This window comes from Calidris pugnax, unplaced genomic scaffold (assembly GCF_001431845.1).
Source record: "Calidris pugnax isolate Ruff unplaced genomic scaffold, ASM143184v1 scaffold82, whole genome shotgun sequence".
In the NCBI taxonomy this organism is placed as follows: Eukaryota; Metazoa; Chordata; class Aves; order Charadriiformes; family Scolopacidae; genus Calidris; species Calidris pugnax.
Window position 1 is genome coordinate 3,241,380 of NW_015090833.1, and position 27,637 is coordinate 3,269,016.

Consider the following 27,637-nt stretch of genomic DNA (forward strand, 5'->3'; position numbering starts at 1 on the left):
CCTTGCACTATTTGAGCAGTGAGATGTGGTATAGCCTAGTGCAATGATTTCCTGAAGAGAGGGGAAGATGCAGTGAGCTCTGAGGAGGAGGTGGGAATACTGAGCAAGAATGGCAAAGGAGCAGGATAATTCATGTAAATGGCAACGCCTTAGCCGTCCTCTCCAAGGCATGATGATTCTGAATGTCCTGATACAGACACATCTGTGGAGATAACCACGAATGGGGCAGCCATAGGAGAGGAGAGAAAAAACCACATATTCTCCCACTCAGTGCCTGTCACCTTTCCTCTCCACAGTGAAAGCCTTTGGGAAGTGGAACAGGGCCTTGTGTGCTGACAGGCTGTTGATCTGAAAACTGCTGTGTCTTGAAAAGTCGGAGCAAAGGTTCATAATTGAATCCAGCAAGCACAGGAACCCAGCTTGGGGGCTGATTGGTATTCAGCTGTGGTGCAAAGTGCTTAAGAAAAAACTTATTAATTTCCCCTTCCACAAAGAGCAGGAGTGCGACAGTAATCACAGTATCAAGTCATAATAATAAAAAAAACTCCATTGAAAATAGCTGTTAAGACTCTGGAGGGTTCAGCAGGGGAAGATTGTATTAAGATAAAGTAGATTATAACACCGGCGGACATTAAAGGTTGTCATTGTATGGTAAATCACATCAGGAAGTCACAAAAGCTGCTCTTTACACAGTCAGGGATAGAATACTCTGATATAGCACCTGATTTATTCTCTGCCCCTGTTAAGCCATCCCCGACAAGCATGTAGGTAGAAGGAGGAGAGCAAGAACAGAAAGACTTGCCAGCTATACTGGATTTGTGAGCTGGTTTTGGGGAAGATGGGTGGGACTGGGGTGGGGCCAGACACATTTGTCCCTTCCCCTTCTGCGAGGTGCTGGGGCTCTGCATACTGACTGCAATGCAGAGGCATAGATTGAAGCTTTCCCCTAGACCCTCCTCTCCTGTGGAGTAGCAGCTGTGATCTGAGTAGGATACACATGGTTCTAGTGCTGACTGTCCCTCAGGGAGCATCCTGTGCTCTCCTTGATGATGGAGGCTGCCAGCTGGGTTCCCCCACTATTCAAACTGTCTTACTGCCACCACAGAGGTAGCAGCCCACCAGCAGTCCCCAGTCCCCAGTATGTGCGTATCCAGCCTGGAACATACCCCCAACTCAATCCTTAGTGTCCCAACATTGTCCTAAGCACACCTACCTACCTTTCGGCTGCCCAAACCATTTGGAAACCCATCGTCTCCCCACTCTGCTCAAACTGAGTTGCCAAAATCTCTTTACTCCTAGCTTAACAGTTACAGTACGGGAACAATGTAAGACACATTTAAACCTGTCAGGCATTTCCTGGTGGGACTTTACAGATTACATAGCTTGAGCGAAAGCCTATCACTGTTGAAACTGAGTCTGCTGGTAAGTGGGCAAGACAAGGGCTACCAGCTCCCTCCTCCCTGGCCAATGCTCTATGTGCATCTTCCTAGAAGTCGGACCCAGTTCTGTCTCAGATATGGAATAAACAAGTGCCTAAAATCACCCCCCTTCCTATGTGGAGCTGAGTGCTTTCAAAATCCAGCCTATCATAGTTCTGTGTCCTTGACAGATACGCAGTTGAAAGTCACTTTGTATTCTGCTCCAGATCTAATGGTAATGTTTTACCAGATAGTAATACCAGCAAGGGCTGTGAATAAACCTGAATGGACAGGGGTCTGTGAAGGTCTTTGTCCCCGACCCCGTGATTTTCTTCTGTACAGATACTACTGACACCTGCAAAAAAGTCTTTGCCAGTGCAGCTTGTGTTGTTTTTGCAGGTGGTTTAATTGCAGCAGCACTAAATTCCTTCCAATGGTCAGAACAAGCATTGTACCCTCCAGGAGCCTTGGCAAAGGTTGGAGGCCTGTGGTCTTCCTTGCACACTGGAGGTGAACTGCTCTGTCACCATCAGAAGTGTCCTGGGGACCCAAGGTGTTGGTTGCCCTGTTAGAGTCTCCAAACTGGTCCTTAGCTGAGGCCCAGCATGACAGATTTGGCTTTTTTTGGGTGCAGTTCAAAACTTTCCTCAAAACACCATTTTTTTCAACTTGCTTTTTCAGCTTAAGCAAATATTGTTTTCACAGTTCTCCCTCCAAACACTGCTTGGCTGGGAAAGCTGTATGGAAGCGGCATGTCTCTACCTTCTAGCAAAATGTTATAGTGCTATTTGGGCCATTGAGAAGACCATGGACAGAGACTTCTTGTTAAACTTGCACAATTGTCTCTTGCACAAATATGCTTCTACAACTAAAATCTATGCCTTTTTTGCTGTCTTTGACACCTTGATCTCTCTAGTTCTGGGTACAGAGTCACTATGCTGGTTTCATTAGTGCTTCTGAGGTTTATGACCCTGAGAAGTGAGAAAGCATATTAAGTATAATAGGCTTTTGCTGAAATGAATGTTAGCTTGTGTAGATTAACTTAGTAAATTGTTTCACCGCCTAATATGCACATTTAGGAACAATTTTAGAGTGTGAAAACATTTAAAAGGAATGCTAATTTCAAGCTGAGGCAAGTATATTTGTGTAGAGAATAAGAAAGCCAAGACTGGCCAGGCAAAAACCAAACTGAGTTAATTCTGATTTTTCTGGTTCAGCTGCATTGCTATGTTTGTTAATGTATTTCAGATCCTTTGCCTTTCCTGCTTCTTTATGAGCTCTCCTGAGGTGGAGGGAGAAGTAAGTTGCCACATTCCTAAAGGAAGTCAAGGGGAAAATGTGAATAATAAAATGCAAGCTGTGGCAACAGCCAAAGAGCTGCAATGAGAATGGAATAGCAGGCTGCATATTGCAAACAAGCACTAGGATAAACTGCATGATTTCAGCTAACTCGCTAATGCATGGTTTTCCAAAGAGCAGCCAGGATTCACTGAGGTGCTGAGCTCTTTTTAAAATGTGAAGTGTTTTGTGGACACTGAATGTGTTTGCACCTTCTGTCAAAATCATACTGCCCCTCCTGTTAGAAGCAAGATAATGTTAGAGGAAACCTGACTCTTAGTTTGCCCTGGATACTTCTTTTCCCAAGTATTTAAGCAGATGTATTTTGCTGGCACAGACTTTTTTTTGAAGTAATTTGAAGTTGCATGCACAAACACTCAGAGGAGTCAACATGAACTTTTACACACTTCTGTGCTCTTGAATTGAAACTCTTCCATCAATGGCAAAGGAGTAGCTGCTCAAGCCAGTGATTTTTTACCAATTTTATGCCCAATGCAGATAAACTCAGTGAACAGCTCTGAATAATGACTACACTTCTGGAAATTCTGTTTTCCATCGTTGTAGAGTCACAGTTTGTGTATATTTATCCTTATGTAACTCTATGAAATGTGACAGTGCCAAGAAGTTGCATCTGGTTTATACAAAGGAAGCTAAAGAGGTGACTCGATCACAGTCTTTAAGAACACGGAAAAGATTTCTGATAATAAAGGGCTCATTAATCTAACAGACAGTGGCCACAGTGAGATCCAGTGCCTGGAATCTGAATAGCTGGAATTGTGTCTAGTCTGACTCATTCAGGCTGGAAATAAAATTCAAACAATGCAATAATTAGGTTTTGGAACAGCTTGCCTAGGATTGTGGTGGATTATCTGTTAGTAGAAGTCTTTGAATCAGGCTGGGTGTCTTTCCAAAAAGTGTATGGTATCTCAAGTGGCTGGGCTTGTTGCAGAAATGAGGTGGTCTGTTTCCAGCTTACACTAGGTAGGAAACTGTTATACAGGTTAATGATCAAAATGTTTCCTTTTGGTTAGAACAGCTAGGAGCCTTGCTCTTGCTTCCACATAACATCTACCTTAACAGCAATATAAAAGGTGTATAGAAAGGCAGTGGATCAAGTCCCACAGCTCATTAAAATCAGTGGTGGGTTGGTTATTGGCTTGAAAGGGATCAGGATTTTACTCCTTGTTGTTTATTGGTGGCTTTGGTTTCTCCACCCATTATCGATGGCCCGATGGTCCCACCAGGAGAGCTGTACCTTGTAGTTCCTGATACCTGTGGTTCTGTTCTTCTGGCTGCTGCAGGGACTGGTCTCTCCCCATGTGAGAACCACTTCTAAGCTTGCAGTTAGTGAGACTGATGCAACTGCAGGGTGTCCCTAACTGGGCTCTGGCTGTCCATTACCGCTGTGTTTCTCACTGAATGTTAGTATTTGAAACAACAGAGAAGCCCAGGGTCAAGATCGCGGGGCATGGAGTGAGAAATTGTAATCTAGAACAGACCAGCCAGAAGTGCTTGTTGGAGTTTTCCTGACAAAACTGAGCTCTGTCTGCTTTCTTGACATCAGGAAACCAAATAAACTGTTTCCTCTAGGTCATCTCTACCTGCTTCATATAAAGTACATTCCAATTACTTTTCTAAGTATTCTGTCTTGCTCTCTCAGGACAATTCCTAGATAATTTTCCTTCAGAATTTCCCTCTGGATCTTGTGCCAGACATGCATTCCTGACTTTCTGGGAAATGTAGCATGCCCAGGCTGAAACTGCACATACAAATAGATTCATGAGGCTCTATGTTTGAGGCCTTAGTTCCATCATCTCCTGTTGTCAGAAGCCTAATGAGCTGTGTTATTAAATGGCTCTACATTGTTACCTTGTGCTGGTGACAAACATGGCCAGTGGGCAAAGAGGAGCTAAGCTTCCCAATTGTATTGATTTCTCCAATGCTCACAAATTCTGGATTGCATTGCTGACAGAGAATTGTTTTGGCATTTTAGTGACTGCCTAGAGCCTCATCCCACTCAGGGAAGGCAAATGTGACCCACAGAAGTTGCTACAAATTAGGCAAAGGAGGGAGCTCAGCGTAACATCTGTCTCAGGAGAGAATGTACCTTGTGTATTTTGAATCCAGCCTAAGAACTCCCTAAAGTGGGGAGTTTCTGTGAAGATGCTTCCCTTCCTCACATTTTGCCAGGATTTGAGGCTGTCACTCTGATTTCTACTGTGACAGTACATGGAATCCCAAAGGGCAGGTTCCTGCTCCATTGGGTACTGTGAGACACGGTCACTTCCCCAGAGAGCTTGCACTTGAGGTAGGTAAGAGAACAGTGGACAAGTGGAGAAATAGAGGCATACACTGACTTGCTTGTCTCTTTTATCTCGCCTTGGTTGGCTGGAGGGTGGTTATTCCACCTCAGTTGTTGTGTGTTATATTGTTAAGCCCCATTTCATTACTTGCTCACAAGTCTGAGTGCCAGGGCTTGCTGTGAGGGGGAGACTGGGAACCTAAGGCTGGTGGTGTGGTCATAGTAACGCTCGAGCATGTAACCCTTTAGTGCAGCCCTCCTGAGAAATAGCCATTGTCCCATGGAAGGGACAATGATCCTGTTCAGAGGGCAGAAGGTATGAGTAAGCACTTGTAAACAGAAAAACAAATGAGGAGAAAGTTTGCTTCGTTACTGAGTAGCAAGTTGTTGATTACTCCCATTCCTGCTGGCTCAGAGGGAAGGAGGTAGTGTCCAAGTATTTCTCTCTCCTGGGGCAGTTTTGATTTAGGAGAAAGGAACGGGAACTAACAGTGGTATGAGACACAGGTAACACAATTAAAATGATATAAAACTAACAACAGGCACATCCTGAGTGACAGAACAAGGCTAAGCTGTGTCTGGAGCGTGGCAGAGTGCTGCCTAACTTTCCATCTGCCTCCGTTGCCTCATAGTGGGGTGTGCTGCAGGGAGCTGGAGCACCAGCAAGGGGGTGACAGGGCTGTGAAGGAAATAAATGTACCTGTACAGAGTGCTGCCCCTGGGAATGGCTTGCTATTAATAACAGTAATAACATATGCCAGGATGTGGAAGAAGCATCTTTTGTAAAGTGCTGATCACTGCCACTATCTGGGGTAGAAACAAATTGAAAAAAATGGTTTCATTATTTTATAATGCACAGTAACGCCACTTTTGTATTTTTTATTCTTTCCTTCTGTTTAAATTTTGTCTGTAGGAGAGCTGTTTGTATTTAGTGGGCCATGCTGCAGATTGGCAGGTAAATCAGGGTGCTATATGAAGGAGGGTGCTCAGCAGCCCTAGACAGCCATAACTAGAGCAGGCAGAACAGAAGAGTCCCAGAAGCGAGCTGCTCTGGAGTCTTACCCACTGAGACATGTCATGGACAGCTTGTCCTCCCTCTGCCCCAGATCCACTGCAAATGGAATCATTTGGAATGCTGCCCAAATCCCCCTGGAGCAATCGGGATGCAGATGGTGAGGAAAGCTGGAGGTGATTTCCTCCTCCCCTTCTGCCATACTAAATAGTGAAAGTGCAAAGAGAAAAACCTTCCCTACACAAAGTGAGAAGAGGCAGGAGAAAAGAGATTCACAGAATTCAGACAGTTCTTGGACCAAAGTCTGTGCTGAAAGTGAGCTGCCTGCAAGATCAAGGGGTGTCCATGGGATTAAAGCAAATGTGGATGCAGTGCAGAGGATGTAAGCTGTGCAGTGCTCGGGCAATGAGAGAGAGATCAGCCTGAGTAGAGCTCAAAGGTTGTTCTGAAGGAGTTAACCTGGGCAATATCTAAGTACTGTAGTTTCAACAGCTTTTCTTTTATTAAGGAAAACATTTTTGTCGTTCTCATAAACTATACTCAGCAAAGCCTCCTTACACTGAATCATTTATTTTTCCACAGGGAAGGAAAGATGGCTGAGTGTAGGCTCCTTATGGAGAGAGTTGCAATGTGCTTGTTTGCATTGATTGAAGAAGAGCGTTTCCTGCTGTTTCCTGATGCAGTGAGTTTCTCCAAAGGTGAGTAATCTCCAGTCCCTGAGGATGTTCCCTGTGGACAGACAGTGCAGAATTCAGGCTGGCTTCCAAAGCTCCAACCCAGTGCACACTGGGCCAGAACTTGGGGAGGGTGGTCAGAGCTGCAAGGATGCTCGTGCCACCCTACTAGTGCCATGGCTTACAAGAAATGTTATTGCCTGGGTTTAGAGAGGTCACAGTCCAGTGGGGTTCAATGCCAAAGTAATTTGTACTTGAGTTTCTGTGAATGGGGGGCTTCTGATCAGCCCGGGTACATAGAACAGCCCCCAGACAGAGAGCAGGAGGGGAGAGCAGCTGCCACATCAGCACAGCTCGCTGGTGAATTGCCTAATAATCCTAAGCATGTCACAGAGCCCTTTGCTGGGGCACTTTGGCTCTACTACATGTGAATAGTGCCCCTAATAACATATGATGTGTATGAGATGTCAAAGAAAATGCCTAGCAACTTCTTAAGGTTTCAGCTCTCTGCTCTTCTCCCAGGCAGCGACTGAAATGGCTCTGCAATTTCCTAATGCTCTGGGCATTCACACAGAACTGAAAGAGTCTCCTTACCTGTGTTATCCGTGTGGTCGTATGGAAGTAGCAGCAGGAAATAAACACGAGGGAGTTTGTCCTTTTTCCTGGAGCTGAGACACGAGGCTCTGTGTGTGCTTTTCTTTTTTTTTTTTACTCTTTTTTTTTTAATGAGATGCACAATGAAAGGAGGAAAAGCAAATTTAATTATAAAGCCATGTCTTCCTCCCCCTCTGTCTTTCCGGACTGGGAAGTGCAATCATCTCCCCTTTGATGCAAGAATGAATTCAGTAGCATACATTGTTAAATTATTATTTATTTAAAATGAAAGGAAATTGCTTTCAGTTCAGTGCCAGTTTCTAGCTCAGCGAGAACAGCAAGAGGAGAAAATAAAGCAGCAGCACTTTAGGAGGCAACACCACATCCATGTGAGTTGCAATGTGCTTGTTTGCATTGATTGAAGAAGAGCGTTTCCTGCTGTTTCCTGATGCAGTGAGTTTCTCCAAAGGTGAGTAATCTCCAGTCCCTGAGGATGTTCCCTGTGGACAGACAGTGCAGAATTCAGGCTGGCTTCCAAAGCTCCAACCCAGTGCACACTGGGCCAGAACTTGGGGAGGGTGGTCAGAGCTGCAAGGATGCTCGTGCCACCCTACTAGTGCCATGGCTTACAAGAAATGTTATTGCCTGGGTTTAGAGAGGTCACAGTCCAGTGGGGTTCAATGCCAAAGTAATTTGTACTTGAGTTTCTGTGAATGGGGGGCTTCTGATCAGCCCGGGTACATAGAACAGCCCCCAGACAGAGAGCAGGAGGGGAGAGCAGCTGCCACATCAGCACAGCTCGCTGGTGAATTGCCTAATAATCCTAAGCATGTCACAGAGCCCTTTGCTGGGGCACTTTGGCTCTACTACATGTGAATAGTGCCCCTAATAACATATGATGTGTATGAGATGTCAAAGAAAATGCCTAGCAACTTCTTAAGGTTTCAGCTCTCTGCTCTTCTCCCAGGCAGCGACTGAAATGGCTCTGCAATTTCCTAATGCTCTGGGCATTCACACAGAACTGAAAGAGTCTCCTTACCTGTGTTATCCGTGTGGTCGTATGGAAGTAGCAGCAGGAAATAAACACGAGGGAGTTTGTCCTTTTTCCTGGAGCTGAGACACGAGGCTCTGTGTGTGCTTTTCTTTTTTTTTTTTACTCTTTTTTTTTTAATGAGATGCACAATGAAAGGAGGAAAAGCAAATTTAATTATAAAGCCATGTCTTCCTCCCCCTCTGTCTTTCCGGACTGGGAAGTGCAATCATCTCCCCTTTGATGCAAGAATGAATTCAGTAGCATACATTGTTAAATTATTATTTATTTAAAATGAAAGGAAATTGCTTTCAGTTCAGTGCCAGTTTCTAGCTCAGCGAGAACAGCAAGAGGAGAAAATAAAGCAGCAGCACTTTAGGAGGCAACACCACATCCATGTGTATGTGTATATGCACAGCTGGCAGAGGAGTTGGGGCAACTGCACTGAAAGCTTGCACACTTCCTTGGACGTATATTCTCTCTTGCTAGCACACAGCTGTTAAAAAAGCAGAGAAAGCATTGTCTTGTTTAACCCCCTAGAGCCCCTTTTACATACTGAGTTGTACCATTATGACACCTAGACCCTTTAAAACAGTCCACTATACTGAATTGTAAGACTCCAATTTGCAGGTGAGGAAAGATAAGCAAAGACAAGTGAAGAAATATGCTCAAGGCCAGGCTGTGGATCAGCAAAAGAGCCAGGAGCAGCATTCAGTAGCCACAGCCCACAACTGTAATAGACTGCACATGCCTCACATCTTTAAAACAAGCTGAGAACATTGGATGTGCTCTCTGGGACAGGGGCAATCTTCTTGGTACATCTTTGCATCTTGTGTAGCGCTGAGGAGTGCTCACTGAGGAGCTCACTGGCCAATGCTCCTGCAGCTACTGGAGTGTGAATAGCAGTATTTCACCAAACCAGAACCATTCTGCTTTGTCAGAACATCATATTTCAGAGCAAACATGGGTCTGAGGAACGGGTAGGTGTGATGCAGCATTCCTCTTAACCCATCATTTTGTTTTTCTGGTTAGGAGCCAGACATCCCCTTGTCCTTGGAATGAGCTGTTAAGAGGGAGGATAAGGCCATCCAGCCTTCAGTACCTCTGTTTCATTCTATTGCTCTGAGCCGTGAGCAGCCTGGGACTTTGTGTAAGGCCTTAATGAGGCCCAAGCAAAGGTTGACTTAAAAAATAAAAAATTCCTTTATGGTCTGTGCTGCAGATGGAGCAACAAATGGATAATAAAAGGGCTGGATACTGGAGGCAAATCCTCCCCTTAGATTAAGGGAAATTAAGTCCTTTGGGGGATGTGTAATGTATGAGGCTTCATTATTCTTCTTGGGAGAAGCAGTGTATGATCCCTTGGTCAGAGAGATAAAAGGATCATAAACTCAAATGGCTCCACATAGTCCATGTGACTCAGACGGCACCAGAGGAGCTGCTGGAGGTAAGCTAGATACAACTCAGCCTGCCTCGTGCTGGAAAAGCAGTTCCCGTGACACTGGAAATCATATTGTCTCCATACTTTCTTCTAATGGCAGGTGGATACATACTCTACATGGATGTCTAAACTGGGGAGAGGGTTTTCTGGAGGGAAGTAAAGGACCTCAGAAGAGACACGTATCAGAAATAAACCTGGGTCTGGAAGTCTCTACCCTCTCCTTCACAGTCCCAGGTACTTGCTCTTCTCCTGTGCAGCCTTTCTGGCTGCTCCAACTCATGCCCACTTCTGCTTTCTTCCCATGGAGACTCTCTGTGACCCCCATCCCCATTTCTCTTGCACCTACTGAGTCTTATCCACCTTGTGATGCCCAAATGCATTTGTTGCCCCAGCTGCCGAATCCTTTTGTTAATTTGATTTTTTTTTTGGCCAAATTTTCAGCTGATTTATACTGTTTCAAGAGATCCCAACACGTCCTCCATCTTTCCTGAGCTTTAGGAGCACATGCTTAACCTGTAATCAGCATAACTCAAAACAACATTGGTGTCTGTCCCTGGAGCAAAAAAGAAATAATGTGCTTTGTTCTGCTTTTCCCTATTCAAAAGTAAATTGCTTTTCTTTCCTCCAAAAGCAGATGCTCACTTCTTTTCTTTACCTTTCTCCCTGGTGTCTAACACAGATTTAGGAGAAATCATGTTCTCTGGGTTTTTTATGGAGTTTGGGGATGGAGAGAAGTTGTGTTCCTGGGGAACTTGACATCTCTCTTATTACTGAGTTGTAGATCAAAGACAGACAATGTACGCTCTTTTACTCATTGTGGCACTGCACAGGGGAGTGTGTGTCTCTGCATCTTTTGAGTTTACCTTGTGTATTGCTGCCCATACTTGTAGATTCCAGACACACTTGTATCTGTGTGTGCCCCTTTCCTTTGTGTGTGCTAACCTGTTGCACACGTATTTTTCTGGACTTGGGCATATATATGGGCCTTGTGTGCCTTGTGTATACACAAGTATCTTGTGTGTTCTTGTGACTTAGTGCACACCTATGTCCTTTTTGGTCTGGGGTACATGTATCTGTGTGCCTGTACTTGTCAGAGGAGGCTGAGGAGTCAGCATTAGGTTACGGTACAAACTCTGGTGCCATATAGTGAAATGCTGGAGTTTGCTCTATATTTCTTCAAGTCAGGGCATCACCTTTCTCCTCTGTAGTGGAGTGAATCTGGCTGACTCCTTCTGCCAGTGGCAGCTCCCTAACAGTAAAATGCCCTTGCCATCAAAACCATCCAGTCATCATACCTGGAAGTGATTAATATCTACCACAAAGCTTTGTAGCTAGGAAATGGGAAAGCAATTTCTGTTCGCTGCTGGAATGGCTGACACCAGAAAGCCCTGCTCAGCTGTGTGAGGCATTGTGATTTGTGCCTTTAAAGCAGGACCACCTGAATCACTACAAAAAATATTTTTCCTGTCTGTCATCTTGGTTTACTTCTGTGGCTCAGAAGTTCTGAGAAATCCTGGGTGGATTTTCCAGTCTTGGCTCACTCTCTCTGTCTTCATCTTTTTCCTTTGTTTCTCTTTCTGCCTCTGCAAAGATGTCACCACGCTGAAGCTCTTGATGGATTCCTGGGTGACTCCCACCCGGTGGTGATGGATTGCTGCTCTCTTTGCTGCACGCTCCAGCTGTCTCTGCAGTTCAGTCTGCTGGACTGACAGGCCCCATAAATCACTCTTGGAAGGCAAGGTGCTCTGAGAGCTGTGCCCCCATTTGTGATGTGCTGATGTGACATAGCCTCACATACACCACTTGCGTGTGGACAGTGGCAGATTGGGGGGGATGTGGATCTCAGATCTGGCTGCCAGGTTCTCATATACCCCTCTCAGGGTTTGAGGAGGCTGGGTTAGAAGGGCTGGGAACACGCTGTCTCTCCTGCTGCTGTTTCCTTTCTGTGCATACAATGCTTCATATAATTGAAAAGGGAAGGAGCTAGGATCTGAAGAAATTGTATAGGAGAACTGGGACAGTGGATGATAAGGAGATAGGAGGCATGCCACGGAACCTTCTCACAGAGGATGTGGATAGAAAGTAGGGGAAGGGAAGAGTTTGGATAGTGCTGCGACTTTTAGTTTGTTCTGCCTTGGCTTTTTTTTGTGTGTGTGTGGAATAGAAGGAGCTGAAGGGCACAGTGAGGAAAAAGCTTTGGGAGAAAAAAAGGACAAGAAAAATTCTCAGCAAAAAAGAAGGGGAAGCTGCAATGCTGAACTATCCCAGGATGTAAGAAACATTTGATCATTGCGTGTGTCCAAGACTTTGCCAAAGTTGTCCTTGGGAGCCTCTGCAGCAGGAGTACTTCATCCTCTTGATGCACATGTCCCCTGTGCACCATGGCTATTGCACAGACACCAACAATCGTTCCTGCAAAGCCTCCAAACATCTTCCTTGCTAATCTTGCAGTCATTTAATGGAAATTCCCCAGTTTCTTTACTCCTGGGTCTCACTGGGGTAATGACATCCTTGCAAATCTCTTTAACCACCATACCAGCTGTAGCTTTGTGAACCTCTAGAGTGGTCCCCAACAATTGGGGGCCACCATTTTCCACAGGGTGGCAGCAACATGCTTCCATTTTCCATGCTGAGTGGTCCCACTTGGGTGCTTCTCTGTCAAGGTTCTGGCTAGGATTAAACCTGAAAAGAGAAATGTTTCTAGGAGGGAGAGAGGGGGAATTTGCATGTACTCCGTGCAGACAGCATACATCCCCAGATGAAGCATCCTGACAATGTTAAGAGACAGCAGGCAGAGCTATATGCAGGATGTTCCTCCTCCTTTCTAATACAGCATGAACCTGCCTCCCAGATTAACCCTACTGTTTTGTTCCCCCCTCACACAGAAAGCCCTTGGGGTGGGAGAGAGAGAGATTTTGTTTCTCAGAGGTTGAAACTGTGAAATGACAGATGAAATTTTTATTATGATGATTTTTGGTTTTGTGTCTGGGTTTGAAATGATGGTGAAAATTCTCAACAAAAATACCTTATGAATATTCAATTACAGTGCCAGCAACACTTTGCAGTCATGGATTATTTATATACAAAATAACCAAAGCTTCATAAATAATAAAATAGCAGCAATCTCCGCTGTGTTTTATGTTCCCCATAGCCAGCACGGGGGCGGGGAGGATGTGTCTTTGTAGCACATTTACATGCTGAATCAGCCCCTTGTGGGCTGGGAATGGTGGGGAGGACAGAGGTGGCAGAACAAAGTGTGCAGGTGAAGGCACTGGAGGTGTGGATGTGCACAGCACAATATGTGCACGAGGAAATGTTTCATTTGCTCCACTGTTTGTGGGTGCAGCTGGCTGCAGAGGACTTCTGGGGTACCATGAGGCAGATGTGGTTTTGAGGGCAGAGGTGGGAGTACATGCAGATTAATTGCAGCAAGAGAAGAAAGCTTATAGCCAGGACGAGTTGCTTGTGGGCAAGAAGATCAAGCACTTGGTGTAGCTTGACAGCAGCTGTCTATATGTCCATAAACATATGGGATATCCTCCTAATGGACTGCAGTAATAGCAGTGCACTGTGTTGTTTAAGGAAAGAAAGCCTTCACTTCTCAAACTTGGCCCTAATTGATCCATGCTTGGTGGTTTCAGATGATCCAAAAAGCCCCATGTTGGCAGAGCTGATGATCTGCTCTTGGGAAAGGCTCAGGTTTGCCTAAGTGGGCATAGCTAAAGGGCAGCAGGCTTTCTCTATAGCCAGAGCAGTGCCCACTTGCAGTCCTCTCTCCTTTAAGTAAACCTGTGCTTTAATTCCCAGGACAAATCTCTCTCACTCCCATCTCCCAGCTGAACAACTGACATGTGCTATGGAGCTTGTTATACAAGAAAGAAGCATGATTCTGGGGAACGTCTAACAGAGTTCCTCTCCTCCAGCCTAACCCCACTATTCAGTCAATAATACAGCAGAATAAGACTTAATAGCTGCTTTCTTTAGCACCAAACAGCAGAGTGTGACCACTTGATCTTTGCAGACTCCGCTGCTTTCAGGAGAAAGGCTCTTCTGCCCAGTTGCCTTTGCTGGATATTCAGCAATGAGTAATCTCATGGGGATGAACAGAGAGAACCGAGCCCTCCATTGCCCATGGTCTTCCCTCCTTTCCCAAAGGATTATGCCGATGTCCCTCTCCCTACAGCTCCCACCGGGAAGCACTAAATGCCAAATCAGTAAAAGCGTTGTCGGTTGCTCTGAGGGATGATTCATCACTCCAGTGTGGTGGCAGCCTATTTATCCCCCCACAAGCCCACCCGGCAAGAGAAAAGAGATAAATTGCTGTCATCCCTTTTTATGGAACATATAATCAGGTGGTAACATGGAGAGTCGCCTCGGCTCCAAGTCATTCAGGATGAATTATTCATTCGCTTAAAATGTCTTAAAAAGAAAGGGGAATCGTGTCCCTGATACAGCATCTCTTCCTGGCATCGCTGCACTTAGGCATTGCTTGAAGAGTCCGGGTCTGATGCATAGTGTGAGGTATGGACAGTACCCCACCAGGGTCCCAGGACCTTCTGCAGCAATCTGATGGCTGACACAGACCTTCTGCACTGCTCCCAGGAAATAAGACAAATGTCCCTGCTCAAGGTTCAGGAACAGGCTCGAATATTTCTCAGCATCCTCCTCATGGCTTGTCAAGGGGGCTTTGGGTGCACCTTGGCCTTTCTGGTCTGGATCTTTGCACATGGGAGAATTTTAACTCCTCTCTATGGTCCTCACTGAAGGCTTCTTTCTTTTATCCCCCTAGGAAGATCTGGCCCATGAAGGTTGTCCCCTCCACAAAGAAAACCTCCTCACAGTGAGCTCAATAAGGCCATGGTTCTCAGAGAAAAAAGGCTGAGATCAGCTCTTCTGAAAGAACTTCAGAGCAATCATCTAACCATGACTGTATCCCTATCCTGTAGAAGGAGCAGAGAATGTGGCTTTTCAAAGATTGCCTTAATTGCTTCCTAATCTGTATATGACGATGGTTTCTGATACCTTAAATTCTAATGTCTTTGCTTTGGATTCCTCATTTGGAACTGACTGAAGCCCTGACTAGTGGTTTTTCTAAACCATCTTATATAGTAAAAGGTTTCTTGAAGAAGGAAAAGTTTATATTATAGTCCTGGAAGAACACCTAGCAGCTTGGAAACATGTCTGAGGCTGCTGAGCCACTGGAGCAGAATTAGACATCTCCCATGGAACAGGCTTTCTACTGGGGTTTACTCGTCTTGCCAAGAATTTCATCCGAGACTCTTTCTCAGTATTTTTAGCTTTTTGCTGAGGAGCGTGAGGGGTTTACCACTGGAAAATAGCCTTTAATGAAAACTTTCCTGAAAAATGTTGGTAATTGACAAATACGTACTTTTCATGATTCTGTAGCGTTCTGCATATGGTTATTTGGAATAATAATCAGCTTTTTGTATTTACCAAAACAGACCTTTTCAGGTTAAAACATGTTTTTGTTTGTCTGTGTATTGAAAAAGATCGATCATGATTCTGTGAAAAGTTTTGAAAGAACTGAAAATCAGCTCTTCCATTTCCCATCTCAGCTAACAAAGAAGAAAGTAAATGCTCTTAATACAGAGAAAATTATTCTGTATCCACCTTCTCCACATAAACAATTTCTTGCTCATCTTTTTTCCAGAGGAATAATACTGGGAAGCAGAAGTTGCTGAGAAGGAGAAAGATCCTGTACCTGTATCACTGGAGAAGGATGTGGAAAAGAACCAGTGGCTTTCAGGTAGGAGACACAACACATAGCACATATATTTCTGGGATTGCATGGTGGCTTGTTTTGTGCTATGCCATGGGGAAAATGTGAGCTGATTCCTTAGTGCATCCTAATCTGACCGTGCAAAAACATTAAAAAGCTCTTATAAGCTCCAGAACTACCCTCATTTACCTGCCCTGTCTCCTTAAGGCTCCTCTTACCACGTTCAGTAACGCAGACACACTAAAACCATGGCAGAAGAGACTGTCTGAATTCAGAACTCTGAGGGTGTGTCCATGCAATCCCAATACTGGCAGGATGGCTGAAGGGTCTTTGGCAGATTCAGCTGAAATATTTACTTCTGAACAGTAAACTATTTAAACTTGGATCCATCAGGAAAACTGGGAAAGGTCTCTTGATGGACTCTGGTCGTTGTCAGAAAGCCATAATTGCTTGGTGTATTTTATGTCACCTGTCAGAACAGTTGCAAGTGTTATTTCTTAGCACAGAGGGAGTACATATTTTAATAATGAATACTTTCTGTTGCATGATCTCAATGTGCGTGAGGTAAAGAAATGGTTCTGTGAGGGAATGATATGTTTTATCCCTGGTTTATGAGTGGGGAAATTAAGGCAAGAAAAGCTACACAAGGTACATGTGCGAAATCTGTGTACAGTCCCCTGACATCATAAATGCTAAAGTCATCCTTCCTTCTCCGTATTCTGGAGATTAAGGAACCAGTTATTGATGAAAACTGTGTCTGAGCTCCACTCTGTCCTGGAGAACTGGGGCAGTTCTCCTTTGCCATACAGGTAATTCAATTTACAAGGAGTTTGTAAGATAATGGTGAATGAAGCATGAGCTTGTTATGTCCATGGAGAAATTAGTACTTGAAAGAACACTGCTGAAAGAAGTAGGGAAGGAAAAATGAGCAAAATGAAATGAGAAAGGTTATAAACACATTAAGCTGGGCTTCCCTAGTTCAGTGTTTGGAGCTGTCTCTGCTATAAATTGTATTGATTAAGAAACTTATTGGAACTACCTGCTGCTATCAATTACTTTCCACTTATTGCTTTCCTTACCTGCTGGGCAGTCGATAGTCTGCCAGAAGTGAAGCCCCAAGCCTTCTTAACCTAGAGCTCAGGAGAGCTGGAAGACAGGAAAGTAATTTCCACTACTGCTGTTTCCTACTGGAAACAACCCACATGGCTCATATGGGTGGGCTTTTTGTGGTGTCTGGAATTGGGATGGGAGTAGTCCATGAGCCTATGGAATATGGGAAATCCTACAAAAGGCTATGAACTTAGGTGACAGGCAATTTTCAGCATGTATTCCCATGGAGTCCTGTCCTGTGCAATGTGTCTGAAGCTGGATACTGCCTCCAGAGCCTCACACTGCAGAGCAGACAAAGGTGTTGTCAGGTAATGAAATAATGATGTGAAAGGACAGGATGGAAGATTCTTAGGACAGCATAAGCCTCTGGTTTTTTCCACCTAATGCTACAGTGACTCTGGTAAATTAGGAGTAATCTGATCTAACCCTGTTCAATTTATGGTAAAATGAACCAGGAAAAGAATAGAGCCACAGGAACATGAATGTCAGCAGCCCTTCTGCTGTTTGGGAGACTCTTTGTAACTCCCTTTTATACTCTGCAGTGACTCCTCTTTACCCTGCGATTCTTGATCCCTCAGGTTCTCTAATGGTAAAGGAAATGATTGGCTGTTTTTGCTGATTCTTTATATAAATCTATATATAAAAAAGATAAAAAATAAAGCACAGTCTACCTCCTCTTTTCCAAACTCAGACCTCCAGAATCAGAGCAGCCCACAGGATTTTTCTTGGCAACAATCCAATAAAATAAATGGAAATGAACATCCAAGTTCTTGAAAAGGCTTTGAAAGTCTCAGCCTAAGTCCTTAAAAGTCCATTTACTTTCTCACTGCTGTGACTTCAGGTCAGCTTGGGCTCTTGACTTCACTAAGTGCTTTAAAACTACCTTGAATTTCTCATCTCTTTTATCCTATGGGATTTTTCTTTTTTTGCCTTTTCTCTTTGACCCTTCATAAATCCTTTTTTCCCCCTTCTTGCACAAAACCAGCCAGCCAGAATGCAGGGCAGGGGCAATGTGAGGGTTTGCCTGGTTCAGAAGTATGCCCCTGGCATGTCCTGCAGCCAGATCACCTCAGGCTGTCGTCAGTTCTTGCATGCTAAGCAAAATAGGTCTGAATGACAGATGCTGAAAGAAACCTGGAGTTTGTAGGAGGTAGTCTTGGGAACCTATAGGCTTTGTCTGCACAAAGATTGATTTGGTCCTAACGTTGCCACGTGCTATGGGGAATCAGTTGAGGAACCAGCAATTTTGCTCAAATGTTGCACATTTCCATGGTATTTACTGTGAACTTCGCATTATTTTGTGTTCTTTTTTCAACCCCGGAGATCCTAGAGGAACAAGATGTCACAAGATATTTTGTTGTGTTCAGAAGTCAGTTCCTGTCTTTCACAGTTGAAGTGGAAATCTTGAACATTTGACCCAGGTGTGACCTAATGACTCAGAAGCCGGAAAGCAAAAGAGAGCCCTTATTTATAGAAGTGTTGTGTTTGATAAGCCAGTAGAATGAGTTATAAAGTGTCTGACTTAGATTAGAATTCAAGGGACTTAAAGAAGCCAGCAGCCCTCTTGCCCATATGTATCTAGTGATCTTGGGTGCCCAGACACCGATACTGTAAAGAGGCAGGGAGATCTGAGTACTTTCTAGAAACAAATCTCATGATGGCATTTGTCAGTAGGATATTGAATTGTTAGTTGTGTTTGAAAAATCAGGCTGTATGCTGACTGTACGAGTGCTAGTGCCACTGTGATTTTGGAGGTTTCCATGTAATACAAACTGAGCTGGAAAATAGCATTTTCCTTTGTGCCTAGACTGAAGGAGCGCCCAAGCAGGCTCTCGGAGGCAGCTGGTGCATCTGGAGCACATTGTGAGCAGGTGCATTCTTGACCTGGAAGACCAGAGATATCAGGGCATTTTCACTTTTAGGGCACTCTTTTTAATTTCTTGTCTTGTGACCATGGTTCAATATGGTGTGAAGGCACTGCCAGACCATCTGAAGTCTTCCCTTGTGATTTTAGCCAGGTTTGTGTTCTTCACTTTTTTCCTGATGTTTTGTACCAAGGGCTCTTGTGCTGTTTTCTACTCATGAAATATCTACATTTTATTTACATGGACAAAAAGAGACTTTTTAATGTAAATGTGACTATATATTGCAAATAGATATTATTTAGCATGCAAAAAAAAAAAAGGCAGTATTATTCTGGGTGGCAGGAATTTGTTTTCACTTGTTACAGTGCAGTATGAACTCGTTAATTTGATAGTGTATATATAAATGCTATGTTTCTATTTAAAATTGTGAGAAATTCACCCCCAGACATCTCACAGTTACTGCTCAGCTCACATCTTTGCATCTTGAAAAGTCATTGCAATAAAGGCGATTGAACACAGAACTGGCTGGTCCAAAATTAATCACTTTTTATACGTGAGCTAAAGGAATTTGCTGAGGTCCTTTATGACGGCTGGTCCAAAATGAATCACTCTTCATACGTGAGCTAAAGGAATTTGCTGAGGTCCTTTATGAGCAAGACACAGGTAAGGACTGTGACACGGATTAGTGTGTCTGAACCTGCCCGTCAGACAGTGATGAAATGCCTGTGTGGAAGAATACACTGGCACATGCACATCTTCTGCCAGTTCATTTGCCCAGGGTGTATATCTCTCAACTGCCACATTAAAATTGCAATGCCTGTAACAGGTCCTGAAATTACAGTCACGAGCCATATTCCTTTGACCTTCTCTGTATTCTGTTTGGATTCACTCCTTCTGCCAATTTAGCCAGGCAGCCAGAAAGTAAATAAATGCTCCCCACCTGGCAGGTGCAGAAAGGTTAGATTTGCATAAAGTGGCCAGTGTAAATTTCTCCTGTTTGTTGTCACCTCTTCTGTCCAACTGGGAATTCCAAGGCAGAGATAAATGTCAGCTGGAAATAGCACTTCAGTGTCAGCAGTTAATCTCTTCCTGCTATTTCCCTGTACCCACTTTGTGCTGCTCTTTACTACATGGATCAGCCAATCACCTCTTGTGGGAGCCTCTCATTACTGGGCTCTTCTGTTATTGCTTTGCTCACAGTCTTGACTTTCCTTTTATGTTTCTTGTTTGTAAACTAAATTCTTCTCAACTGGTAAGTCACTGGGCTGAAATGGTTGTGTGATACCAGTTTCATTCCCTCAATGGTTCAGTGCGTCTCTACCCTCTCGTCCTGAGCCTGGGTGGATTAAGAATCAGATGGATTCTCTTCTACGTGTTCATCATGTAGCAGGCAGATACGAGGCACTGTAAGTTCCCAAGCTGAGAATTCAGTTCTGCAAGGCTCTGAGCTGTTCCTGAGGTCACTGACTGCTGCTTGTTTGCCGATATTACAGAGAGTCCAAGAAAGTCAATTGGAGTTCTGCATCTTGAGCGCTAAAATCTCAGCAGTGCTCCTCTGTAAGAGCTTGTCTCTTGCTCAGGAAGTGTTGGCTAATGGGGATGCCACTGCTGAAAAGAAGGAGAATGAGAGCCTCATGAGTGGATGCAGTTTTCTGGGTCTTTGATTTGGACGCTCATTCAAGGGCCTGCTGCTGCTGCGCCCTCTTACCTGTTATGCTCTGACGGTTGAAAAGACTTCACTCGAGAGCAGGGACTCCCCACTTCTGCTTCCCCACTTACTCTGCTTTTAACTCTCTCTGGCTATTACTGCCACTTAGGAGGCAGAGGGCTCTTTAATCACCTTTTCTCTGGTACAATCTCTCTCTGATTTTTTTCAGGTTTCCCTTGCTTATTCTGACTGTTCTTGGTGATCTGCTCCAGCTCTGCTTATTTTCCTTCTTCACCTTCTTCTCCTTTCCCTTTTTCTTTCATACACACACACACAAATACCCCTTCAACCATTAGGTTACAGGAAAGCTCACAGCTCTGTGTAGTAGTTCGTACTCAGATCAACCTTGTGTTTTGAACAGTAACCTCCATTGCTTCAGTTTGTACCAAACAAAGAGACATATAAGCATCCTCTGATTTAGCCTGAATCCGAGACAGCTGCTCTTCTCATGGGTTCCAACGAGATTTAACCCAGCCCATAATAACGAGGTCCATATTGCCATCTCCCTTCTGCTTTGCCTATGTGCCAGAGTGATCCTATCTTCCAAGCAGCCACCTGCCCCCTGTTTTTTTCCAGCTACCTCCGTCTGTTCTCACTAGAGTCCCCAATTCCTTAAGAGCTGTTTCCTGGCTGGTCTTAGTCAGACTCATCCATACCCTTGGAATAAATTGTACAATTGTTTTGGCATTTCACCAAGAACAGTTTGGCCCCTTCTTGTTGGACTGTGGTGGAGGATGGCTTTCTGCTCTGTCTCCCTTTCTGTAATGTGTTCAAAATGCACTGTTCCAGACGGCCTCTCCAGTGCTGCTCTTGCTGCCTCCTGTAAGAGGGAGGAGGTGAAAGAAATAGATCAGTAATTTGGTTCTAAATCACTTCCCCAACAAAGCCAGTGCTGAAGGTCACTTGCAATGAAGCTGTCATATGGGTAAGGCCTCACAATCAGGGAGAAAAAGAGGAAAAGGAAAATGAGGCTGGAGATGAGTTTGTGGTAATCTTGAAGCAATTTCATGGAGATGCAGGTGCTTGGATTGGAGTCTGGGATGCTAACAGGAAGGTCACGAGAGAGAAACTGCTCGTGTGGAGTTTCTCTGTTGTGGTAGGAAAGGCTGCATAGTCCTTTAGGGGTGCTTAGCCCTAGCTGTATGAAAGCCTATGAGTGGAGTCCCATGCTCCAAGCTCTTTGGGGGAAGGAAATTATGAGATTAAACCATTGTGACCTTGCCTGCATCCTTGCAAAGTGACTAGGCATAGATTCACATCCTCTGAGAATTGTAGGAGGGTTTGCATGGAGGTCTGCAGCCCTAGTTTGGAGACCCCAAATGCCTTCCCATAGCAGAGTGGTGTTATGGAGAAAAGCAGCTCTAAATTGCAGGAAAAGGAGCAAATAGGATTTCTTAATGAAAAAAATAGTTTAAAATCCTTTTTCTTTTATATTTAAAATTTATGCTTTCAAATAACAAATGATTTACCAAAGAAACTAAATATGTTTTTTTAAAGTATTGACGTAAAATGAGTTGGTTTAAAATTATTGCAAAGAAACCTGTTGATGGATGCAACTTGAATTTTTTTAGGCAGGGAGTTTAGGTTCCGGAGGATTTTGGTGGTATTTGATTTTCCATCTGGTTTCAGGGTGGAAAATATTGTTTGTCAAGATTGATATCCTCTGGCTTCCATCTCAGGCTAGCACTTTGTCTGGGTGTGGGCTGCTTAGGGCTTAGGCATTCAAGTATGAATCTACTCCCTCTGCTGCAGTTCAGCTCAGGCCAGAAGTCTTTCTTGGCACAAAAACTGTGCCCATGTAGCCAGAGTTTGGGAGCTCAATTCGCCCACCCAACAGCAGGCCCAGGACACTTAGAAAGATGCTGTGTACGTGGGGCTGAGACTTGCGTGTCTTACACCCCCCTTAGTGGTGCTCGTCCCTCAGCTCTGTGCCTCCATTCTCATCTGCCCGCCTTTCATTCTGGCTCCCAGTGAACCAAACTGTTTATTGATACAGCTTTTGATTACATTTCTTGCCTCTTTTCCAGAATTATTTCCCCTGGGATTTCCCAGAAGAGCACTGCAGCAGAGGGGGTGGGGGGAGAGAGGGAAGGAAGAACGAGCAAGGTTCCCATCTGATATACAGTCTTGAGAGCTACAGAAATGTTCAATAGAGTGTGATGGGCAAATCTGTATTTATGGTGACCCTGTAGGGTGCATCATAATAACTGTTCCCTGGAATCCATGGGAGGGCTTGTGAAATTTAGTGTGAAAATATTTCCTGTTGGTGTCCCTGGATCTAACTCACTCCCTCCCTCTTTCTCACCCACCACCACAAATTTCTTGTGATCTCTGCAAAACTCAGATCCCCAGGCCAAAGAGAGCATTATTTTAACTTGGCACCCAGCCCCCAGGACTCAGGGTGATATTTACACTGGCAATGGTGGGAAAAGGAAAAGAAATAGTGTGTTTGCTGGGTTTTACAGTGCCTGTCATGTTTATCGTCATTGAAGTTCACTGGAAAAAGATTTCAGGAAAGACTGGCAGGAAGTAAATCTCTTTCTTCTCCGGGGAGGCTCTTTGGATTGTGAGAGATTTCCATAGCTAAGTTCAGAAGGAACTTTTTGAACTGCTAGGAAGGGGAATATTATAGCACAAACCATGTATTTCAGGGGGCCTTCTCATAAATAGTGGTGTATCTCTTGGGTGCAGTGCCCTTTGGGGATAATGGAAAGACGTCAGTTATCTTTACAGCAGTGTTTGACAGTTGCTTAATTGTGGTGTCAGAAATTTTGGGAGAAACCAGGTATGTTGAACTAGACTTTCAACTGTCTTTCAGGGATTCTGGAATGAAGCCTGAAAGGAAAAGTCTTGAGGGTGTTTTGTTATGGGCTTTTGTTGGGGGAGGGTCTCGAATGTCTGTGCTTTGGACATCACAAAGCCAGCATCCTTGGAGAGCTTATTATCACAACTCCTTGAACAACTGGCCACTCCCAGAGGGACACATGCACAATAATGTAAGGAAGAACTGTTGCCTTCGGTCTCAGGCTAGAGCTCTTCTACATCACACCCCCTGCCTCTTTGTACAGCTCTGGACGTGTGGCCTTTGTTTGGCTAATGAAGCTGTCTGGAGCTTTGAAAGCCCAAGCAGGCTCCTAGTGCTCATTACCTGGCTCCTACAGCAGGAGCTTCCACGAGCAGCAGTCTCACTTAAATACCTGTTATTTCAAAAGAACCAAAAGGATCAACTCAATTGGGAAAGTAAGCTTGGAGATGCAAAGTCATTTCATGAGGAAAACAGCACAGGTAATTAGGCTTGACAAAACTTTTTGATAAGTCACTACCCCTTTGAAGGAAACGTAATCTGTTTTCACAAGCATCATGTCTATACCCTGATGAGTACCATGGGTGCGTGTATAGACACAGTGGCAGGCAAACATACACATTTGTCCTTGAGCACATGCCAATGTATATGCAGTATACACAGCTGATATGCGATATCATGAACTTGTGCATGTAAAGAAATATTCTTGGTTGTAGTGCTGTGTAACACTGCCCGTATGTGTGTATGTGGTGATGCACACACATGACAGAAGCTTGGAACTACAGAGGAATAGTTAATAACTCCCATGCTCTACTTGCCTCTTCTGCAGTTACAAAATATGCTATAGCCAAACATGTTGGTTTGTTTGCTGGAATTTTCCATCAGCACCCCTCTGTCCTAGTGTTTGTTTTTATTTTACCTATTTATTTGCATGTCACGCCTGCATGACACATTGAGTGCCACATTGCATCACAATGCCTTTGTCAACATCCCAAAAAAGCCTATCAATGTTGTGGACATAGAAATAAGCCTCCAAGATCTAACTTATGCACGTTCAGATAAGCAAATCTTCCAAAACCCTACTTTTTAGTGGCATCACCTGCTGTTGCCCTGTGGCATAGTAGTGAAAATGAATCTCTTCTGATACAGAAAAAAAAATCTGAAATTTTCCTTCAGTTTTTGTACTAGAAAGTCGTGTCCTTGGTTGCAGGCTCATCTGTTAGACAATGCACCTTGACGTCATACATCCTGAGCCAAGCTGTGGTCCATCGTTTCCTGCTAGAACACATAATTGGGCTGGGGAGCAAAGAGCAATTGTGGGATACAAAACCAACTCTCCACGGGATGCTTTACAAAGATTTTTCACAGTGGGAGCTGGCCGCATTCCCCTGAGCTGCACAGATGCTTGAAAAGGGGGCTTGGATTTCCATGGCAACAGGCTGCATTCTGCTGACTCTGGTAGTCTGTCACTCTCCGGATATGTCTGTCACCCCTGGTGCTCTGAGTTTCAAGGCCAACAATGTGTGATGGACGAAGATTGAAGTGGGGTTGTGCTGGGGTCAGACATCCTGGTCAAGGGAATGTACTGCAAACACACCGGGGGAGAGACACGGTGAAGTTAAGATGATACAGGCGAATCCTCCTGGCTGACTCAGACATCAGTTACAATAGGATCTTGCTAGTTGAGCCGTGGTTACTTGGGAGCTCAAAGGCATCATGTCACAATATGACTGTGTTCTTGCCTAGCTCCTCTCATCTGAAGGGCTCAGGTTTTTGTATGTGGCAGATGACTATGTCTCACAGTGTCTCTGTGAGCCAGTGACAGCTGGGAAACTGAGGCAGCCCCAGGCATTAGCTAGAAAATGCTAGGAGCTCTGGTTCCTTTGTTCCCCCACCTCATTGGGAGGAGCTATCACCTCTAATGGACTTTGTAAAGTAGGAAGATATTCCTGGTTATTTCTTGAATCACTTCTAAGAAGAAAAACATTTAACACGCACATACTCAAAATAGTACATAATGCAATAGAGGAGAGTAGCTGCGGACAAATCTGAGGAAAGGGAAGGGTGTGCTAAGAGATAAGGGTGGGGTGGGCTGAGGAGTTTTCTATTTCTGTGTGGGATTGAAGCGGAGGAGGACGGCAAAGTGCATTAACAGCAGCGTGAGGCTGAGGGATAGGACAGGCTCTGTCTGTCTTGAGTTTATCCTGAGTTCAGCACAAGCTCAAGGGCTGACACAATTTTTTTTCCCATGAGCTGCAGGAAAGATATGGGTTACAGCTTCCAGGAGCACGTTTACTGAAAGGGCTGTGTATTATTGGAGCCAAAACACTGGACCTGGGGGAGAGGGCAGAGGCTCATAAAGGAGGTGGCTGTGATGATCTTCGAGATCTTTGCCAAGCTGCCTGGAAATGTCTTCTGTCGACACGTATATTTATCAGGGTCCTGGTTTCCTGTTGTCACACAAAGTCATCCCAGCATAGAGGCACTACATGTGGCAAACTGGGCTGAGAGGAGGAGCTGAGGGAGAGGAGTGGTGGAGTGTCCTGTTCCATCATATGGGAACATATTGGTGTGGCTGTGCTGCGAAATGGAGGGGGCTGGCAGGCAGAACACTGGTCTCAACTACCTACACGAAGGGAAAAAAAAATATCTTGGCCCCCTCAGGACACCACTCATACTGTGAAAGAGGTATCCAATGAAGACATCACCTCTGTGTGCAAATGGGAGAGGAGTGGGATGCAGAGAGCTGTGTCCCCTTTGAGAACTGGGTTATCCTTAGGGAACTGCCATGCAGGGGAGGCTGAGCATCTGTAGGCTGGCAGGCAGCGCTTGCCTCCGCTGAGTGTGTTTATCTCTAGAGCTCTCAGCAATGTTTATGGCTGAGGAAGGGTGTAAATCTCACAGATTCCAGTCCTTGGTGGATAATTATTCCCTCCTTCTTCAGCCCCCACACCCCATGCCCTCCTGCCCTGGATATGTCACACTGTTCACACAGTATAACTGGATGCAAGGCTATGTTTAATGTGGAGAGACACCTTCTAATCAGGTGAGGCAGAAGGTGGGAGGTGAGGCACAGAGTGGGAGGCAGCTTGCCAATTCCTGCTCCTTCTCACATGTAGTCAGTCCCTGAGCCTCCTATCACACTCATCTGTGGGAAGCTCATTTCTTCCATATCCCCTTAAAATGACTTGTAGCCTATGAAGTCTGGAGCAGGGCAGCTGCGTGCTCAGAATTCTGCGGTGCTGTCCATAACAGGAGAAGGTGGCAGGGTGCAGGGAGGGAGGCCGTGCCACTCTAATTCCACATCAGGTCTCTGGTTTGGCTCTTGTGGCTTATGAGGCTGTCAAAGCCTCTCACTTAATTACAGCCACAGCAATCAACCTTTCTTCCTGTTCATTTTGCTTCCAGACAGGGTTAGCAGTATTTTTATTCTTGAGGCTTCAGGAGCATTTTCAGCTCATAAGGAATCCCAGCCAACCATAGTGACTGGCACAGGTTGTGTCTGTAGGACTGCATTCCTGCCCCATGGCTGGAGGAAATGTGTGGGGCAGTAAAGTTTGGGACATCTGGCACTGTGAGATCTGGTTCTGTTTTGCATGACGAAGGTCCATTGAATGGGCCCTTTGCCTTGAGAGGAATAGAGGGTTTAACATTCCCTGCCCATGACCAGCTGAGTTGCTAGAGCCCTTGTGCAGTGGCAGGCAGTTATTCCAAGGCATTATGACTGGGATGAGAGTAACATATCAAGTCATTATGGCATTATCTCTTCATTACACGCAAAGTGCTGTTGGAGCTCAGGGAGGAGCACAGGGACAAAGACGGAGAGGAGGGAAGCGGCTCATTAGCTGCCCAGAGGAATCAAGCTGAACATCTCTTTTTCTCAGGCAGAGGCTCCGTCATCATTTGCAAAGGGCAACTCTATTGGAAATTAGGGCTTGGCTCAGGGACAGCTGTGTGTATCTGTATGCACATGTGCTAATACACAAGTAGAGTATGTCACCTACATACCCCTGCCCCTGGACCAACTAACACATACAATGCACATTTTGGATACTCCCATAATGCAAGAAAAAGCGTCTTCCCGTCCATCACTGTCCACTTAAATTTAGAAACACATGTACCAAAGCATGCTCTTGCATCTATAAACATCTTCATCTGCTTTATAGGAACTGCTTACAACCATGTCCAACACAGTTACATCTAACAGTCTCACATGTGCTTACCCTCCAACCAGAGAGCACGTAAAGCAACTGCACCAACCTTCCTCCCTATGGACAGGGAGTTGTGTGTCCCCTGTATTCATTCCTCTGTGCTCACACTGTGAGCTCTGGTGCATTCTGTCACTTCAGCTGTGAAATCTGCTCCTATGCAGATGCGTTCACCAGCACAAATATGTTCTTGCTTTTCTGTTCCTTCCAATTTTGCTTTATCCCAGTTTCCATGAGTTCTGCACTGGAGCTCCCGCAGGTTTCCCCACAGTCGTGCCCTGTCAGAACCAGCCGGAGCTCTTGCAGCAAACACCAGGGCTGGCAGAGTGAGATGGCACCATGGCTAGGTGAGCTTTCTGGTGTAAGGCCCCCTTTCCTGGGGGCCAGGAAGCAT

The 27,637-nt window shown here is 44.8% G+C and overlaps 1 protein-coding gene across 1 annotated transcript in view; it reads left to right on the top strand.

Moving 5' to 3' along the window:
- Positions 1-6,660: 6,660 nt before the first annotated feature.
- PTCHD2 (patched domain containing 2) overlaps positions 6,661-27,637 on the top strand; it is a 112,167-nt gene continuing 91,190 nt past the window's right edge. Inside the window, exons 1-2 of the mRNA XM_014941471.1 lie at positions 6,661-6,768; positions 15,481-15,576. Of these exons, the coding sequence (XP_014796957.1) occupies positions 15,550-15,576 (27 nt within the window). The 5' untranslated portion in view covers positions 6,661-6,768; positions 15,481-15,549. The remainder of the gene's footprint in view (positions 6,769-15,480; positions 15,577-27,637) is intronic.